Here is a 20,000-nt window from a genome sequence, read left to right as displayed (position 1 = left end):
TAAATATATGTAGGTATATATGTGTGTGTATATATTCACATATATATATTTAAATATACATACATACATACATACATATATGTTTAAATATATATATATATATATATCTAATATATATATATATATATATATATATATATATATATATATATATATATATATGCCTGCCGCGATAGTCCAGTGATTAGAGCACTGGACCCTCGTTGCAGCGGCACGATCAGTAAGGGAGGGAACACCTACTACTGGTCGAGCCGGGGCGAAGGTCAATATCTCCAGGGAGTAGACATAGCCATCTCCAGCCGACTTCAACCGTCGGTAGTAGAGGTAACACCAGCTAACGAGCGCATTATTGGATTGAGACTGAAGCATGCTTTTGTCTTCCTTTTTTTATTGATGTGTACGCTCCTACCGATGTTTGTAAACTCGATGTGAAAGAGGCGTTTGATTTCCAAACAAGACATTTGCCCTGGACTGGGTGACTTCAATACGGTATCAGGCTGTGATCGAGTTGGCTACAAGATGTCTGTCAGTCCCTATGGCTCAGGAGCTGATCTCAATAGTGAGAACAGGATTACTGACGCCTGGTATCAGCACGCCAACCCACATCGCCAGAACTGCAGGTTTTCCGGAGTGCCGAGTTCTGTGCTACTGACCATAGGCTGGTTGTGGCTACGCTTCAAAAGGTCCATTTCAAAAATCCCCCGTCACTCCAGTGGCCACTCCAGGGTGTTTCACTTGGACAGATTGAAGGAGAAATGTGCTCAGAGGTTCACCACAACAGTCTCTGATCGGCTCGTAGAACTCGAAAACCTGACAGACCCAGTAGCTCTGTGGAAGTCTTTTAAGCGTGAAACGCTCGAATCCACTGGCGAATGCCCAAGGGTAAAGCTTAATTTCCAGAGACACTGGACGCCACAGATGTCTGTCGCAAGGCTCAACTGAACGGCAATCAGGATTTGCACCGTTCCTTGGTATTCGGGGCTTGGGCACTGCTTAGAAAGGAGAAGGAACAGTTCATCAGGAATCTTGCTAAGGCGATTGAAGGCCATTTCCTAGTAAATGAACTTCACCCTGAACCCCAAGCCCTCCTCACAGATAACTACAGTCCGCTGAGTAGACAGACAGACCATCTTAGACCTTGTTGGGGTTTGTAAACATTGGGCTGAGTATTTTAAGTTTTTGTGCCAGGTGCCAGATTAGGGAGGCGATCTCGAATCTAAAGGGTGGGAAAGCTGCAGGCATATGTAATAGCCCTTCTGAACTGCTAAAGATTGGGGGTGAACGTATGACACAGGGCTGGCATCACAGTGTTCAGTATACCAATCAAGGTTTTCGGACACATTCTTTTGAAACAGATCTGAGACCACTTACTAAGGCACCAGAGACTGGAGCAGTCTGGATTCGCATCTGGCAAGTCCACAATAGATTGTATCCTAGCATTTCGAGTCATTGTAGTACACTGTCGTGAGTTTGGTCATGGGCTACTTGCCTCATACATCGACCTCAAGAGGGCGTATGACTAGGTACATCGTGAATCGATATGGAAGATTCTGAGACTTATGGTTTAACAGCAAGCCTATATACTGGTACTGAAAGTGCTGTAAAGTGTGGTAGGAGCCTGTCAGACTTCATCCCTGTTAACTCAGGGATGAGACAAGGCTGTGTCCTTGCACCAACACTTTTCAATACTTGCATGGACTGGATAATGGGCAGAGCTACTATCCAAAGTCAATGCAGAGCAACACTGGGCAATGTCGACTTTGCCGACTATGTTACTATCCTATCTAAGTCTCTGGAATCGCTGGTAGCTGCTCTTGATGCAATTAGCAAAGAGGCGAAGCCCTTGGGCCTAGAGGTCTCTTAGACTCAGACCAAGATCCAGGAATTTTGGGGCCTGTTATGGGAACCTGTTCAGTCAATACATGCATCCAGTGAGGATGTTGAAGTCACCGAGAGTTTTACTTACCTTGGTAGTGTAGTCCATGTCAAGTCAGTAGAGGGATTGGTCTGGCAGCAGGAGCCATGAACTCGATCTACAAGAGCATTTGGAGATGTCTGTACCTATGCAGGACCAAGCTACGTGTCTTCAAGGCCTTGATATTGCTTGTTTTACTCTATGGAAGCGAAACCTGGACGTTGTTAAGTGTCTTGGAGTCTCGCCTTGATTCCTTTTGTAACAAGTCTCTTCGGTGGATCATGGGGTACAATTGGCAGGACCAACCGACAGCTACACCGTGAGACTGCCATGGGACCTATTACTTGCATAATCTGGGATCACCAACTCATGCTATATGGGCACCTAGCTTGCTTCCCTATGGATGGCCCTGCCCATGAGATTGTCTCTCTGCGAGACAATCCTGGGTGGAGGAGGCCCTTGGGACGACCTAGGAGGCCATGGCTTGGGCAGCTCGACCAGTTCTGTCACGAGGAGTTAAAGATGGACCGACGGCCGACCTGGAGATTCGCTATAATGAACCCCCGTGGATGCGGTCATGCGCTCCCGTCGGTATTAGCCCCCGATGATGATGATGATACATACATACATACATACATCCACGCACACATGCACACACACATACATACATATACCTAAATATGTATATATATGTATGTAAAGGCTATTTAGATTGAACAGACATCTGATACCATATTGAAGTCACCCAGTACAGGGCAAATGTCTTGTTTGGAAATTAATCGCCTCTTTCTCATCGAGTTTACAGCATCGGTAGGAGCGTACACAGCAAAAAAAAAAAAAAAAAAAGGAAGACAAAAGCATGCTTCAGTCTCAATGCAATAATGCGCTCGTCAGCTGGTGTTACCAGGGTTGAAGTCGGCTGGAGATGGCTATGTCCAGCCAACTTCATTGGTTAAGCAGGAGTAAAAGGGGACGATGGCTTTGACTCTTTTTATTTAGTAAGCAACACACGGATATAGCAACACGAGACAAGTATGGGTAAGGCGTAGTCAGCCCAGTGGGAGGTGGATGGCTAGCGAGAATGACCGGAGCCCTCCCGCCTGAAACCTACCTTGACCGGACAAGCGCTAGGCAGGAAGTCTCAGTGACCTGGGGCAACCTTGGCCTTAAATACCCGGAAGTGGCATGGGGACGCCACCTCTAGGCGTGGGTTGAGTAACCACGTGGAACGCGGCCTGTAAGCAGCTGCGTGGTCTATGCGTGCTTATGTGCTCAGTATATTGCTCGGCCACCTACTAACGCCTCGCCCTCGAGGCGCCTTAGATTTGCCTCAAAGGTAACCCAACTTGGCTGGTCCTGACTTGCTAATCACTCGCGTGTGCTGTCCCTGGTGCATCTTCGTGGCTGCTCGTCTTTGTTGTCATCTTCATCCTGGTCCCTGGTAAATCCGTCCGTCCTCGACATCAACACTTCCTCGAAGGTCTCGCACAGGTCCTCCTTGACTGAGGACTCGTCCAGACTTCCTCGTAGTCCTCGTCCAGGCCTAACTCGGCGGCTTACTCGCCCAATGCACGTGCCCGCATATCTCTTCCAGGTCCTTCTTGGCTGCGTGCTCGTACAGACATCCTCCTTGACTTCGTCAGGATCACGGGCGTCCGGCAGGAACCGTCCTCCTCGGCGCCCATCACAGCATCATGGGGCGACTAGAACCTGCGCTGGCGAGTTCCTGGTTATTCACTGGATCTACAGGCGTCCTGGCCAGCGGTGCCCTTCCACATCCTGGGCGGCTTAATACCTGCTCTGACGAACATCTTGGTCTCCAGGCTTCTGGCGATCTTCCGGTGACGTTTTCAATAGCGTCCGAAGGTGACCGTTTCTGCAGCAGGGCCTCCTTCGGTGCCGTGACAGATATTGTGAACCAGATTATGCACGTAAGGGCCAAGATAGTAAGAGAAAGAAAGACAACAGAGTGTGGGTTATTAATGAAGTGAGTTATGACAATAATGTGAGTTGTGAGTGCCATGTTGTGATGCCAGTGCATACGGATTGTGATGCCATGATTATCGTACGTAGTTAGTGATAATTATGTGATTATATATTATACACTGTCTTTTGTGTGATATGTTATACCATGTTGAATATAGAAGAATATGATTAGTTTATATTGATGTGTAGCGTATCACCTATATGAAAGAGTGAGACTCTCTGTATGTTATAGAGTACAACATTTTAGTTTGTCTCTGTAGTCACACGTCTGGCAGTAGACAGTCGCAGACGGAGCCTGGCGTGTGGGGCAGAGGAACAGGAAGAGTTCCTTATTTATTTTGTCAGAGCTGATCGCAAATGAACCTACTTTAGATTTCATCTGTGTTTTCTTCACCCTCAAGCATCATGGAGAAACATCAAGCAAACGTAGAAGACGAACACAGAGAAGAGAAGGTGTTAAGCGCCACTAGCCGATTATTTATAGAATTTGCAGTTTTTATGATCGAATTTTCGTTATTTTCGTCTCTTTTTTTCATTTTGTGTTTTACAAGTTAAAGAAGAACTTAGAAGAGAGAGACGGTAGTAGCGATCCGCAAGGACCTAGCTTGAACTACCAAACCGTCTCTTGATAGAATAAGAATAAAGTAAGGGAAACGACAAATGGCAATCCGTAAGGATTTACTTGAACCATTGTCGTAACACAGAAAGGAAATCTAGTAAAATAAGAACTCATGTACAAGTCACACATCACGACTGACAAACTCGCGGGCAAAGAGATGCGTCATAGATCTTTTACGCCTGCAAATACGACAGCAACAAACCCTTTTAATGGAAGGTTTTGGTGTCTTTTGTTCTGCGTGGATGAGTGTGTGTGTGTGTGTGTGTGTGTGTGTGTGTGTGTGTGTGTGTGTGTTTGTGTGTGTGTGTGTGAGTGACAGTTAATGAGAGTTAGAGTGACCTCACACAGAGCGGACATGGATGCCAAACCCCAGAATAACGTTCGTCTTAAAAAAAAAAAAATGCGATAAACTAGTTCAAAAATTATTTCAACTACCACATTGAATTTAACATTTAATGATATACGACAGAATGACGCACTAATGATTGGTGACGTGTAAACATTCATACATACACACACAGTGTGTGTGTGTGTGTGTGTGTGTGTGTGTGTGTGTGTATATATATATAAATATATATATATATATATATATATATGTATGTATGTGTGTGTAAATATATATATATATATATATATACATATATATATATATATATATATATATATATATATATATAATGCTGAACGCATATTTCGAAAATTAGATTTCAGCACTGAACCCGGACATGATTTAAACTTTAAAACCTATTTCAACTGACTAATTATTGATAATCCTTTGACAAAACACAATAGATGTTCCTAACCTAATGATATTTAGATGTTTTTATCGCGCTCTGATGTCGACGAGGAATTGAATACGAATTGTTATTGTATCTGACTGTAAAGGCTATTGATTGAACACCTTTATACATTGGTTATGCAGGAGTAGTAATAGGGGACGATGGTTTTGACTCTTTATTTTCTAAGAGTACAATAGCGACACAGATATAGAACACACGAGACAAGTCTTGGTAATGCTGAGTGCGGGTAGTCGCGGTCAGCCCAGTGGGGGGGTGGGGCTACCTTGACCGGACAAGCGCTAGGCAGGAACTCTCTGTGACCTGGGTCAACCTTGGCCTTAAATACCCGGGAGTGGCGTGGGGACGCCACCGCCGGTCGGCTTGGGTAAGCCCTCGAGGAGCCACGTGGTCATTACGTGCTTATGTTCCCGGTATATGATCCTCCTTAATGGAATTTATAGGGTCTCCTTCTCTATCCTCTGATATATATGAGTGTCTGTTTCACTGTCTTTCTGCCTCATATTCTGTGTTCTACATCCACCTAATTATTATCGTTCTTTCTATTTCCATTTCTTAAATTCTGTCTCTCCCGTGTGTGTGTGTGTGTGTGTGTGTGTGTGTGTGTGTGTGTGTGTGTGTGTGTGTGTGTGAGTGAGTGAGTGAGTGAGAGAGTGAGTGAATGAGTGAGTGAGTGTGTGCATGTGTGTGTGTATGTGTGCATGCGTGCGCGTGAGTGTGGGTGTGTGCAAGCGTGTGTGTGTGCGTGTGTGTGTGTGTGTGTGTGTGTGTGTGGTGTGTGTGTGTGTGTGTTGTGTGTGTGTGTGTGTGTCTGTATATATATATAAATATATATATATATATATATATATATATATAAATATATATATATATATATACATACATACATACATACATACATACATACATACATACATACATACATACATACATACATACATACATACATACATACATACATACATACATACATACATACATACATACATACATACATACATACATACATACATACATACATACATACATACATACATACATACATACATACATACATACATACATACATACATACATACATACATATATATATCACTATTAACAACAGCACACTCATCCCCATCACCATCATTATCATTTAATCACCGCCTCCGCCTCCACTTCAGTTCCCATTTCTCCCTCTCTCCTTCGCCCCTTTAGATCGGAATAATCAGCATTGAATTCAAGTAATTAACGGCGCCGTCTTGAACCCGTTCCTTAGACAGTAATTCAGGTTTAGTCCGTTGACCGTAAAGAGGCTGTAATTATGCGTTAATGAGAGAAAAGGAGAGTGACTCAGAGAGGCTTGAAGCGGGCGCTGAGCTTCTCCGAATTTCGGTTCGAGTCCACGGAGGCGGTTCGTTCTTTTAGGTTATGCGATTGCTGTGTTATTTTCCTGTTTTTTATTTTTTTTTTTTAAAAAGGTGACACTGACGGTAACAAAGTGTAGATTCATATTCATTAGTCAGTGGCTGTCTTTGATCTAAAATTAGTAGTAATATGTACCCTCCCTTTATAATGGCGATATGCATGTAATAACAATAGATATTAAACTATTCACCTCATGAAATGAAAATCCCTTTTCAGTCTCTATATTACGTATCATATTCCTTCACTGCCATCATAATTCCACAGGCTAATAATTCTTCTTGTTTCCCAGCGGGTCATTTCTGAACGCCCCGAGGTCCAGTTTTGACCAGTGGGATATAATTTTGATACACTGGATTAGATGAAGAAATGTTAAAATAATCGTAAGCACTTTTTGGTGTCTTAATTTAAGAGATTTCGAAAGACGTTGAGCATACATTTACCATGAAGATATTTTCAGTTTGACATTTTTCTCGAAAACTAGACGTTATGTGAGTATGTTTGTGTGTTTGTGCGTGAGTGTGGATCTGTACTCGTAGGTATTAGTGTATATATGGGCACGTAAAATGTATGTGTATCTGTATTGTGTTTGCTTGTTATATCAATTTCTGAAAAATACACTATCAGCCACTCCACAACAAAAACAAACCCTTCTTTGAACAGAAAACGAGATCCAGTAAATGCGGTCACAAACTCGATCGAATTTGGGAGTGGAAAGACCCGTAGATTTTATTCTGGTATTTCTGCTTCGGAAGTGAATTTACTTATATGTATATATATGTTTATATATATATGTATGCATGCATATATATACATACACACAAACACACACACACACACACACACACACACACACACACACACATATATACACATATATATATATACATATATATGTATGTGTGTATGTATGTATGTCTATATGTATATATGCAAGCATTAATATATATATGCACATGTATATGTATGTATGTATGTATATATGAATGTATATGCATATATATATATATATATTGTGTGTGTGTGTGTTTGTGTGAGTGTGTATGTGTGTGTATAATATATATATATATATATATATATATATATATATATACATGTATATGTGTATATATATATATACGCAATACATATATATATAAGCATATATATATGATTATATATACATATATATATCACTATTAACAACAGCACACTCATCCCCATCACCATCATTATCATTTAATCACCGCCTCCGCCTCCACTTCAGTTCCCATTTCTCCCTCTCTCCTTCGCCCCTTTAGATCGGAATAATCAGCATTGAATTCAAGTAATTAACGGCGCCGTCTTGAACCCGTTCCTTAGACAGTAATTCAGGTTTAGTCCGTTGACCGTAAAGAGGCTGTAATTATGCGTTAATGAGAGAAAAGGAGAGTGACTCAGAGAGGCTTGAAGCGGGCGCTGAGCTTCTCCGAATTTCGGTTCGAGTCCACGGAGGCGGTTCGTTCTTTTTGGTTATGCGATTGCTGTGTTATTTTCCTGTTTTTTATTTTTTTTTTTTTGGGGGGGGGGGTTGGGGGTTAAGATACGGGAGTGTTCTGTTATGAATTAGTGTCATTTGAAAGTCACTCTCTTAAGGGTTGAGATCGTAAAAGAATAGAATTAACTCTAAAGTTTTAGAGTGGCTATTCGTTCTTTTAGCCCAGGCGTTTCCATACATCATGCTGCACCCAGTTTCAGAAAAAAAGAAAAACTGGCAACTCTCTCAGAATGCTAGGACACTCCGATTAGCTGTATTTCTTTTTTCTTGTTATAGTCCTTAAAAACTTGTATATTTTAACCTAAAATACAATATTGACCCAAAATACGATGTTCTTTATCGTTTTTTATTTATCTAAATTAGCTGTTGTGAACATAATTTTGATATACCCCCCCCCCAAAAAAAAAAAAAAAATGGCGAATCGAAATACTCCAGAGTTCAAGGAGAGTTTCTAGTTCTCTTCTTCTCCTTCTTCTTCTTCGCCTTCTTCTTCTTCTTTATCTTCCTCTCCTTCTTCATCATCTTCTTCTTTTCTTCTTCTTTATCTTCTCCCTCTTCTTCTTCTTCTTCTTCTTGCTCTTCGTCTTCTTCTTCTTCCTCTCCTTCTTCTTCGTCTTGCTCATCGTCTTGTTCTTCTTCATCTTTCTCTCCCTCTTCTTCTTTTTCTTCTTCTTCGTCTTCTTCGTCTTCTTCTTCTTCTTCTCCGTCTTCCTCTCCCTCTTCTTCTTCTGCTTCTTCCTCTTCTTCTTCTACTTCTTCTTCTTCTCCGTCTTCCTCTCCCTATTCTTCTTCTTCTTCTTCCTCTTCTTCTTCTTCTACTTCTTCTTCTTCTTCCTCTGCTTCTTCTACTTCTTCTTCTTCTTCTTTCTCTGCTTCTTCTTCTTCATCTTTTTCTTCTTCGTCTTCTCTTATTATTTTTTTTTTTTTAATATTATTATTATTATTATTATTATTATCGTTATTATTATCTTCTTCTTCTTCATCATCTTCTTTGTTTTCGTCTTCTTCCTCTTCGTCTTCCTCTTCTTCTTCTTCTCCTCCTCCTCCTCCTCCTCCTTCTTCTTCTTCTTGACATTGGAATAACTATAGTTAGTTATCCCTTGGAGCTTGTATCATTCACTGCGTATACCTCGTGGTATTATAACAAATATTAATAAATATAACATATATAACAAATCATTACAAAATATATATACAAATGAAACTAAGGTCAAATATGGTTTAATTTGGAAAGTAGAAATGAGTAAAATAATGACTAAATTTGAGTCAATTTTGGATAAATAAATATAAACGAATCATTAACCAAGTATGAGTCTATTCGGAAAATAAGTACGAATTAATGGACAAACAGGAGCCATTTTGGAAAGTGAATATAGATTAATCAAAGGTCGAATATAAGTCAATTCGGAATACTGAATTAATGACCAAATAAGTCAGTTTGGAAAATACGTAAAGATGAATCAGTGGCCAAATGAGTCAGTTTGGAAAATACGTAAAGATAAGTTAATGGCCAAAAAAAATAGTTAGGAAAGCAAGTACAAATGAGTTAATATCCAAACATGAGTCATATTGAATCAATGACGGTCTCAGAAAACGGATACAAATGAATTCATGGCCAGATACGAGTCAATTCGGAAAATTAATATAAATGAAATGATGGCCAAACATGTGTTGTTTGTTACGTGAATTAGAAATGCAATGATAATAAGGTTATCTTGTTCTGCTAATTTCTTATTCCTAATCTTGAGGGTAATGAAGAGAATAATGATAGCAATCATAATGAGGGAATTAATAATCATAGCGAAATAGCAGACTTTAGTAAATTCAAAGTTTTGTAATGCTGAATTGCCTGTGCGCCTTATTCATTCATTTCCCCAAAGAATAGAAAAAGTTCTTTATCATACGACATATAAAAGTTTTAATATACTTGCTAAAAATAGTCGGAAGTCAATTTCCAATCTCACATTTTCCCGCCTTTTTTTTCCCCCACAGGCAATGTAGTTCCCGCGAAGAACGTGTGATAAAATGTATCCATATTTAACTTTGAATATTGGAATCCGATAAAAACTCCTTTCCGTATTGAATTGTTCTTCAGTTCTGCCGAATAACTAATAACGAATTGGGTTTCGTAAAAAAATCAGGGACCAGTTAATCTGTAGTCGAAATTACCCACATTCAAGATTAAGCTTTTTGTTTGTTCGTTAGCTTTTTTTTATTTCCCCCCTCTGTCTCGTTGCTTATTACCTTCCATATGTGAAAAAATGCCGTGTTCACAAGCAATAGACATATCTAATAATGCTAAATGACTTACGTTCCAAGGTAAAAAAAAAAAAAAAAAAAAAATCTCAGTTGTTACCTCATAGCAAATATAAACCTTTATGCAGGTTCGGTGAACTGCTAGCTCTGCTTTGTATTTTTTTTTTTTTTTTTTTTTTTTTGTTCTTACTATTTATTTGTCTTTCTTCAGATATCCGAAATAACAGTTTTCAAAATGCACCTTTTTTTTTTTCTTACACTCGATTATTATCAATATAAAGTGTGTCTCAAATAGGGAGTAATATGGTATCCCGGTTACCGGCGAATCTCATAAACAGGAAATCAAGTACGCTATCGTATAGCTTTTGTTTTTCATCGTTTTCGTGGAATCCAAGATATTAAGTTCGGAGAAAACGTTTCGATTATTTTTTTTTTCTGATATCTATTCTCTTCTTTGGCGTTAATGATTAAACCCTGCAATAAAAAACGAATAAGGGCCATTCAACATTACACTCTTTTAGATAAAATTTCAGGTGATTACCACATCGGCATACGTTTTGAAAAACGTTTATTTTTCCCCCTATCTTTTACGGTTTGTACGTTATAATGAGGGCATGAAACTTTGCTATGACGTCAAGGATATTAATTATAAAACCGTAGGAGAAAAGAAGACAATAGATATCCTCAAGGGAATCAAATAAACATTTATTGCGCAAATCTACAAGGAAAAGCGAAGGCTTGATCGGTAGGTAGGTAGATAAGTATATAGATGGACATTATCACAATTTTGTTTTCCAACAGCAATTCAGTCCACTGCAGGACATGGGCCTCTCTCAATTCACTACTGAGAGGTTATATGGCAGTGTCACCCTTGCCTGATTGGATGCCCTTCCTAATCAACCGCGGTTCGGCGCGCTAACGGCGGGAATTTCCCCTACGACACCTGCGTTTGACTTCTCAAGGCGATATGTCGTTTTCTCGCCGTGAGATCGGGCTCGAGCCAGTAATCTGAGAGCAGGCATTTTTACGACCGCCGCGGCGGGGAATCGAATTCGGGACCATGAGGGTCGGTGTTCAGTGCTCTAACCACTGGACCATCGCGGCAATATATATATATTGTGTGTGTGTGTGTGGGTGTGCATAAAACCTTTTGCACAGCGCATTCCAATCACTGTGGGAGACAAAGATAGAAAACGGGGAGGAGAAGCGATGAAAGACGAGAAGCTGAGTACATGGCAGATACGGCCGGAGCTTTTGAACTCGTATGTTGGCGTAGTTGGTTGAAATACAGGCGGAAGGGCTGGTTGGGATGACCCAGCACGGCTGAAAGAAGATTTAGCGTAGTCTAGACAGAGTCGGAGAAAGAGGAAGATTGATAGAGGAAAGAAAAGAAGAAATGGAGAACGTGGCCACCAATGAAAGTCTCTGCTGATGTGCCTGCCAACGTTCCCGCCACAGCAGTGACTTCGTAAAAGCAGAGCAGAGGATCCAGCAGACGTTCCTGGGACGAGAGTGAGCAGACCAAGAGGACTGGAGCAGACAGAAAGCTTGTGATTCCAAAGTTGTGTCAGGGATGCGGAGCATGTCTTACACGAGGGGAACCGGTATGGGTTCACAAGATTATGTCCCTTTGATTGGTTGATAGATTATTTAAGATTATCTGCCGTGTCAACAGCTAAGGTCATTAGCGGATCCTGACTCCAAAAGAAAGGTAAAGTTAGCACGGTGCATCATGACTCAAAAAAGAGGTACAGAGGTTAGTATCAGGATTCAAGACTCAAGAAAGAGAGAAAAAAAAAGAGGGAAATGGGTTAACATGAGGCACCCTGACTCTAAAAAAAAAGTAGTGAGGTTAGCACACAACATCTTGACTCCAAAGAAGGAGGTAAAGAGGTTAGCAGGAAGCATCATGCCAAAAAATAGAGGTAAAGATAGAAAAATAAAATAAGAATAGAGGTATCTTGACTCCCCTAAAACCGAGGCAAAGAAGTTAACACAACGCATCATGACTCTAAATAACAGTTAAAGCGGTTAGCAAGCGGCATAATGTCTTTTAAAATAGGAAAAGAGGTTAGCACGCGGCATTCTGACTCTGAAAAAGAATGTAAAGTGGTTAGCACGAGGCATCCTGACTCAAAATAAAAGTTAAAGAGGCTAGCACGAAGCATCCTAACTAAATTAAAGAGGTAAAGAGGTTTGTACGAGATATCCTGACGAAATAACAGGTTAGCACGAAGTATCCTCCCTAAAAAAGAAGTAACGAAGTTAGCACAAAGCATCCTGACTCAACCATTACTTGTCACCCAGCTCCTTTGCAACACGCCACCCTCATCCAGTCATAAACTGCTCCACACATGCCAATCTGCCCTAGTCGATTCACGTTCTCTCTACACAAGGTCCCAAGTAGTTCTTTCCCGACTTGCTCCAAGCCATTCTGTTATAGGGTGGAGATTACTATCCTGCTACTGAAATTTTGCCCACTCATCCTTGGGTTTGTCATCCATTTCTTCTACAGTATCCCCCCAGAATACTTTACTTGTCTTCTTGATTTGATTCACTTCCTCGGATAACTTCCACTGGATCATGTTTGATGCAGCGGCTACATTCCATCTCACATGGGCGCCTTCTTGAGCTATCAGCATTACCATGGACCCGTATTGCACGATGTTCACTGTGGTAGTTATATTGATCAAGCTTACCTACCCTGGTTGTGCCTCAAAGTTCTTCAAGGACCAGAGTCGCCGTAATGCTGCATGATCTGTATGAATGGTAAGTGAAGCTCCATATAGGAAGTGAAGAAAATGTTTTGTAGACTCCACGACTCAATTTCATCTACTTGCTGTGACAATGCTGCACCCAGCCCTCCATTGCTGGTATCAGTGTCAAGTAGGAATGGTCTCCTCGGGTCAGGATATGCCAAAGCAGGAATTGTCACCAATGCATTCTTGAACTTCTGAAAGGCCTCTTGGCATTCATGACTCCAACTCCATGACAACTTCCCTGTCAACTTATGCAGTGGGGAGGCAACACACTAGAGTGGTACCGGTCTGATGGGGTCTGATTGCCCTTTCCCTTCGGTCCATGCCTCCCACTCCTGCGCCTTGGGAACTGCTTCAGAGAGATGTCTTTTTATTCATGATGCTTCGTGCTAACCTCTTTACCTCTTTTTTTGTTTTTTTCTTCTTCTTTTTTTGAGACAGGATGCGTCTTTAGAGACCTCATACCAACCTCTTTACTTTCTTTTTTTGTCATAATGCTTTGTGTCAACTTCTATACCATTTGTGCTAACTTCTTTACCTCGTTTGTTTGTTTTTAAGTCACGATGCCTCGTTCTAACATCTATACCTCTTTATTTAGTCAGTATGTTTCCTGCTAACCTTTTTACCACTATTTTTCCTTCACCTTCTTTTTTTTTAGTCAGGATGCCTGGGCTAACATCTTTATTTTTTCTTTTCTTTTCTTTTTTGCTAACTTCTTTACCTCTTTTTTGAGTGAGGACTCTTTGTGCTAACCTCTTTACCTTTTTTGTTGGAAGAATTCTAACATTCTTTACCTCTTTTTTGAGTGAGGACTCTTTGTGCTAACCTCTTTACCTTTTTTGTTGGAAGAATTCTAACATCTTTACCTCTGTTTTTATAGTAATGATGACTCGTGCTAACCTCTTTAACTCTTTTCGAGTCAGGGTGCCTAATAGTAACCTCTTTACCCCTATTTTAGAATCAGGATTCCTCGTGCTGACGTCTTTATCTCTTTTTTAAGAGTGAGGATGATTATTTCCAACCTCCCAAATACTAACCACTTTAGTTTTTTTTTTTTTTTTTTTAATCACACTCTGCTCTCTATTGCAACTGATGTAAGCCTAAGGAGTGGGTCACATGTCTCTGAGTGTAATATTTAATAGTTAACACTTAAGCAAAAGACAGAGAGGATTAGTTTGACTTCTGTGCAGTCTTATACCCCCTACCCCCTCCCCCCATCCACTTCTCTATAGGATTTAAATTGGTAACGAAATCTGCTGTGAAGTTATTAGTCGATGAGTAGTTATAACTGCAAGTTTCGGTGCCTTCACTACCCCTGTGAAATTACCAAGCGGCCATTGTTTTTACCATCGTCATCATTATAATCTTTATCATCATCATTTTATTACATATACCTTTACATTTGACCGAACTATACTATAAAAAAAAAAAATAAATAGAAATGAAAATAAAAAGTTACCAACATTTTCGGGTCAAGAAATAGCAATTCAATGTAGGAGAAAAGGATATTAATGATACCAGGTTGTAAGATTTATTTAGCTTAGCTCGTTTTATTCTGTCTCGCTAATTCCTTTAGATATACGTGAGATGGTGCATTTTCCTCGATTCCTACATCAAGATTTCCTTTAAAGTCTAACATTAACACGTAGTTGAAAACTATAAACTACATGAATACGAAAGATTGACGCAAATTACACGTGCTATAAATCATGCAGGTTAAAAAAAAAGATGATGATAATACACAGTGGGCTCAAGGTTCACGAAAAAAGTAATAAAGCGCACTCTATAACGCTATTCTGCTTTGTGTGCGCTAAGCAAATACGTATTTTAAGTGAAAGCGGTTCATTAATCAGAGATCATTTGCATCTGAGGGTGACTCAACACGTAAAAAGAGTGATTCACCTTTGATAAAGCTTAGATTAAATTAAATTATAGAATAGTAAAGTGCGACGCATTTTTTTTTTTTTTTTTTACAACATTTCCAACGTATATCCTTCACAGAAAATATATTTCACACTAACTCATTACTAAAATATTTTTCCCCGTAATGAACGTTCGAAAGTCCCTCCTGTATGGTAATTGGCATGAGCATTTCTCCCAGAAAACAGTAATATTAGCTTAGAGTATCCTTATATTCACTTGAAACCGCTATTAAAAATTCCGTATTTTCTAATTAGCCTAATTTCAACAGACAAAGGTAAATAAAAATGTCATAGTTATTGCTAATAAACGGTGACGTTGACAGCTGGCGGAGGGAATTCCATCCATTCCCAACAGTAATGACATCATCATATCTCCTTAAGCGAGCTGAGTTTTCTTCCTAGAACTAATACCATACCCTGCGCATTAGCAAATCCAAATTCACAAAATTTCTTGTTCATTTTCCTCCAAATTGCTTCATCTTTTGTTCAGATACAGACATAAAAATGGAAATTAAAGGTGTCCACATCCTCCTCGTTGGCGTTTTCGTGCTAGTAGTTTAAGCGACCACCAACAAGTGAATGAAAACACCCGAGTAAAAATCCAGAGAAATAGAAGAAAAAAACACCATAAAAGAAGATAAAAGAAAGGAGAAGAAGAAGAAATAGATCCAGGGGATATAGACTGTACAAAAGTCTAAACCCCTAATAAAGAAGAGAAGAAGAAGAAGAGGAAAAATCCAGAAATGCCATTAATATGAGGTTTGTTTTGGACGTGTATATATAGTTCCTTTTTTACGGTCTTTATGGGAAGTTTTAAGTTCTGTCATTTTCTCTCCAGTACGTCTTTCTATTCCAGTTTTAGGCGTTTTGTTATTATAAAGAAATCGTGTTGGTGATGTACAGGAGTTTATCAGGTGTTTGCCATACCTTTGCCAAATCAGATTCTTTGTGGAAAAAAAGTTCTAAATTTCACGTCTTCTTCACTGTGTAGTCTTTGGAAAAATCCTCTTTCAATAGAGAAGTAGTAATACTCTCTTCTTAGTTTTATTGTAGGGACTGAAGGTTTGATTTAAGTTATTTAAACTTTTTTTTTGAGGAAATGATTTTAGGTTTGCTTTTTATTTTCCTAGGTTTATTTTGTTTAGTTGACAGTGTGAAAGTTAGAGTAAATGACGTGACGTGATGCTAGATGGCTCTATCGCAGTTTCAAGACGGGCCCTGTCATTTTTAACTTTGTGTGATGTCTGCATTTAACTGTAGGAATACTTTATTTCTGTGCATGACTTTCCTTTTTGCTTTGGTTATTATTAGTATCATGGTTGATATCATAGGTTATTGAAACCAAAACTTGTGCACTGAATGACAATCAATTTTATTTCCATTTTGAGTTCACTTCAGTTCCCTTTGGTTAGATATTCTTGTTATTTGCAAAACACCTGTAAAAACTTTCAAAATTGGACTTCCCTTATAATTAATTTAGTCCATTGGAAACTGTTGCTATCTCTGCCGGGTGGCCTAAAATCTCAACGCGAGATTGTTGTGGCTTATGTCTTCAGTACTTCAGCAAGGGCCAACAAACCACCACCACGTAATTTGTGACAAATTAGAGGTTGTAGAATATCCTGGTGATTTAGAGTTAAATAAGAAACCATTCCAATTTCAGTCCTATGAAGTGTAGGTGGTGGAGTTTTGTTGGCTTATCCTGGAGGGCTGACAGGTGTGGAATTATAAAGAGGTTCTTACCCAAGGATTAATGACTAAGGATAGTTCATTGACCATTTATTTTATCCACAATGTAATGCGCTGTGACATGACACTTATTAACAACAGTGATCTGGTGACAAGTTTGCCTTTTTCATGGAGTTGCTTCAATGAGAAAATTTGAAAAATGTTGATATTTGCTGTGTATGGTAAGAGACTTACATTTAGAAGTGGGAGATAGAGTGATTAGTAACATTTAAAACCTCTTATGTCCTGTTAATGCTGGGAGGTTATGTATACATATTTAGCGCTCTGCAATTTTTGTTTATTAATTTGGTTTTGATATAGATTGCTTTACATATGCTACCTCGATCTCACCTGTTTACCTAGTTCCTTGATTGTTTGTTTTTTTGAAGAAAAAAAAATAGTTTCTAGTACGTTATTATTGTTAGGAACATTGCAATATTGGTCATGTCATTAATATCAAGGAGGTTAATAATGATAATAATAGTATTACATTTTTTTTAATTACAAAGATTCATTGAAATAGGATATAAAGGTGAGGCAGGTTTAGAAATTAATTCATTGGTGATTAACGACTTGTGAAACCATCTTTGAATTAACAAACTTTTCCAGTTTGCTGTCCACTTAGCTGGAGTGGACAGCATCAACAATTTAAGAAAAAAAAATAAGAATGAATAACATGGAAGTTACAGAGACTAAAATTCAGTTGGCACTGTTATGTGACACTTTCACAGTCGGCAAAGATGATACAAAATTGGGAAATTCATGAATTGGATTTTCCATAGTAGACTCTACTTCATGAAACGTGTTGCATGAAGTCCCCTAAGTATGCACTGGGAGAGAGTGCTGAAACTTAAGAGCAATGAGGAGGCAAAAGCTGTAGGCAGCACTCTTCACACTTTTTTCCTTTATTTATAGGGTTACTGTTTGTGTTTGCATATTATTTCATGTTCAAATGACTACAACTTCTACCATTCTTCTTCTACAAGAATATCATCTTCAGTTTGCCCTGCCATTAGTGCATCCATACCATATAGATTAACCAAGGGTTTTAGTGACCCACAGGCTTAGTACCACTGCCAGTTCTAAAACTTATTATCTGTTTAATCAAATTGTTTTAATAGTCCATCTAAGATTGGCCTACAATATTTTTTTCATATCATTGGTGTAGGTGGTCTTAGCCTTTTCTTCAATCTCCTCTTCCTTATTCTTGCTGGGTTTGGTTCTAAAACCATCCCAGATTTCTTCAAATTAGTGATTGTTTTTCTTTCTTGTTTTTCTTTCTTTCTTTTATTTTATTTTATTTTATTTTTATTTTAATTTTATTTTATTTTATTTTATTTTATTTTATTTTATTTTATTTTATTTTATTTTATGTTATGTTATGTTATGTTATGTTATGTTATGTTATGTTATGTTATGTTATGTTATGTTATGTTATGTTATGTTATGTTATGTTATGTTATGTTATGTTATGTTATGTTATGTTATGTTATATTATGTTATGTTATGTTATGTTATTTTATTTTATTTTATTTTATTTTATTTTATTTTATTTTATTTTATTCAGGCACTGACCATTTGTCCCTTGCTCTCCCTGGCATTGTTTAGTGAGACTAGAATCCTCTAGAATTGGATTGCATCTCTTGCTGTCGTCTTAAGGTGACAGAGGTCGATGAACCACCCCACGTCTCTTCTGGCAGTGTAGAGTTTGGTCTGGTTAAATATTTCATGATGAAATGCCAAGGAGGATCATAAATGCTGTCTTGTCAGAATATATATATTGGAGGTTTATTGCTGGAATGAGAAGCATGGAGGCAATTTACATTAGCTATACTTAGATCTACAAACTTCAATAAGAAATTGTAGACATATTTCTTCGTATTTTTCTTTCTGTCTGTCTTTTACTTTTTTTCTTGTACTTCATCCCTCTTATTTTGTGTGTGTGTGTGTGTGTGTGTGTGTGTGTGTGTGTGTGTGTGTGTTTGTGTGTGGGCGCTTGTGTGTGTGTGTGTGTGTGTGTGTGTGTGTGTGTGTGTGTGTGTGTGTGTGTGTGTGTGTGTGTGTGTGTGTGTGTGTGTGTGTGCTTGTGTGCTTGTGTGTGTGTGCGTTTGTGCGTGTGTGTGTGTGTGTGTGTGTGTGTGTGTGTGTGTGTGTGTGTGTGTGTGTGTGTGTATAAGTGTATCTCATGCAGTCATATTGATAAGATACAAATGCATTGTTTTATTAATCATGTTATTTTGCTTAACCCATTCATGCTGGTATAAACCAGGATGACACCCTCTCAAATCATGGTAGAGCACCCCTCGTGCATGACCTTGCATCATGCACAGTCAAGCCAGTTTTAGATGATAAACAATTGTGCACTGCTTGGCCCTGGCTACATTTGTTGAGGCGCCCTAAGATTTTGCTTCATATGGCACTGCGGTCTCCTGTCATGACTGAGTTAAGAAGACAGCGATTATGTAATTTTGATATACGTGGTGCATTCGGGAAATTTCAGAAATGGATAATCTCAGAGAATGAGCTCAAAATCATGTATTTTTAACTATAATGAGGAAGGTGTAAAGGGTAATTCACCTCAGATGAGTAGTGCTTTTGGTAACAGTGAAAATGCAAATGTCTTGGTGGTTCTAGAAGCAGAGTTTGAAAACAGTTGTTAACCCATTGCCGCCAGGGAAAAGGAATAAAAAATGGGAAAATGCTGTGCTCATTTTTTATATTTTTGGGAAATGTCTCTGTACATAGATGACTCTGCTAGTGCTTAGCCATAAAGGATATCCCCTTTCCTTGAATTGGTAGGAAGAACATATTTTTACTAGTGCTATGAATATAGATGGTGTTATTTTTATTATAAATATTACTATAATGTTATAAACATGTGTAACAGCAAAATAAGAAAACGTTTAATATTTTCGTAAATCGATGAAAAGGGTGAATGGGTGAGACAGGCAGTACTCATAACTGGCTCACTGGTGACTTAGTACAAGCCATCTATGTGTTAAAACAATTAAACAAGTAAACTCACAATGGGCAGGGCATGTACGTACATCCCATGCACATCAGCAAGGGGTTAATGTCATCTATGCCGTGTTACA

The 20,000-nt window shown here is 38.9% G+C and overlaps 1 protein-coding gene across 1 annotated transcript in view; it reads left to right on the top strand.

The window, feature by feature from the left end:
• Positions 1 to 15,704: 15,704 nt before the first annotated feature.
• LOC125032777 (protein unc-50 homolog) overlaps positions 15,705 to 20,000 on the top strand; it is a 27,265-nt gene continuing 22,969 nt past the window's right edge. Inside the window, exon 1 of the mRNA XM_047624128.1 lies at positions 15,705 to 15,936. Coding sequence (XP_047480084.1) covers positions 15,932 to 15,936 — 5 coding nt within the window. The 5' untranslated portion in view covers positions 15,705 to 15,931. The remainder of the gene's footprint in view (positions 15,937 to 20,000) is intronic.

Source organism: Penaeus chinensis, chromosome 15 (assembly GCF_019202785.1).
Source record: "Penaeus chinensis breed Huanghai No. 1 chromosome 15, ASM1920278v2, whole genome shotgun sequence".
NCBI lineage: Eukaryota > Metazoa > Arthropoda > Malacostraca > Decapoda > Penaeidae > Penaeus > Penaeus chinensis.
This window is presented reverse-complemented; position numbering and strand designations above follow the sequence as displayed.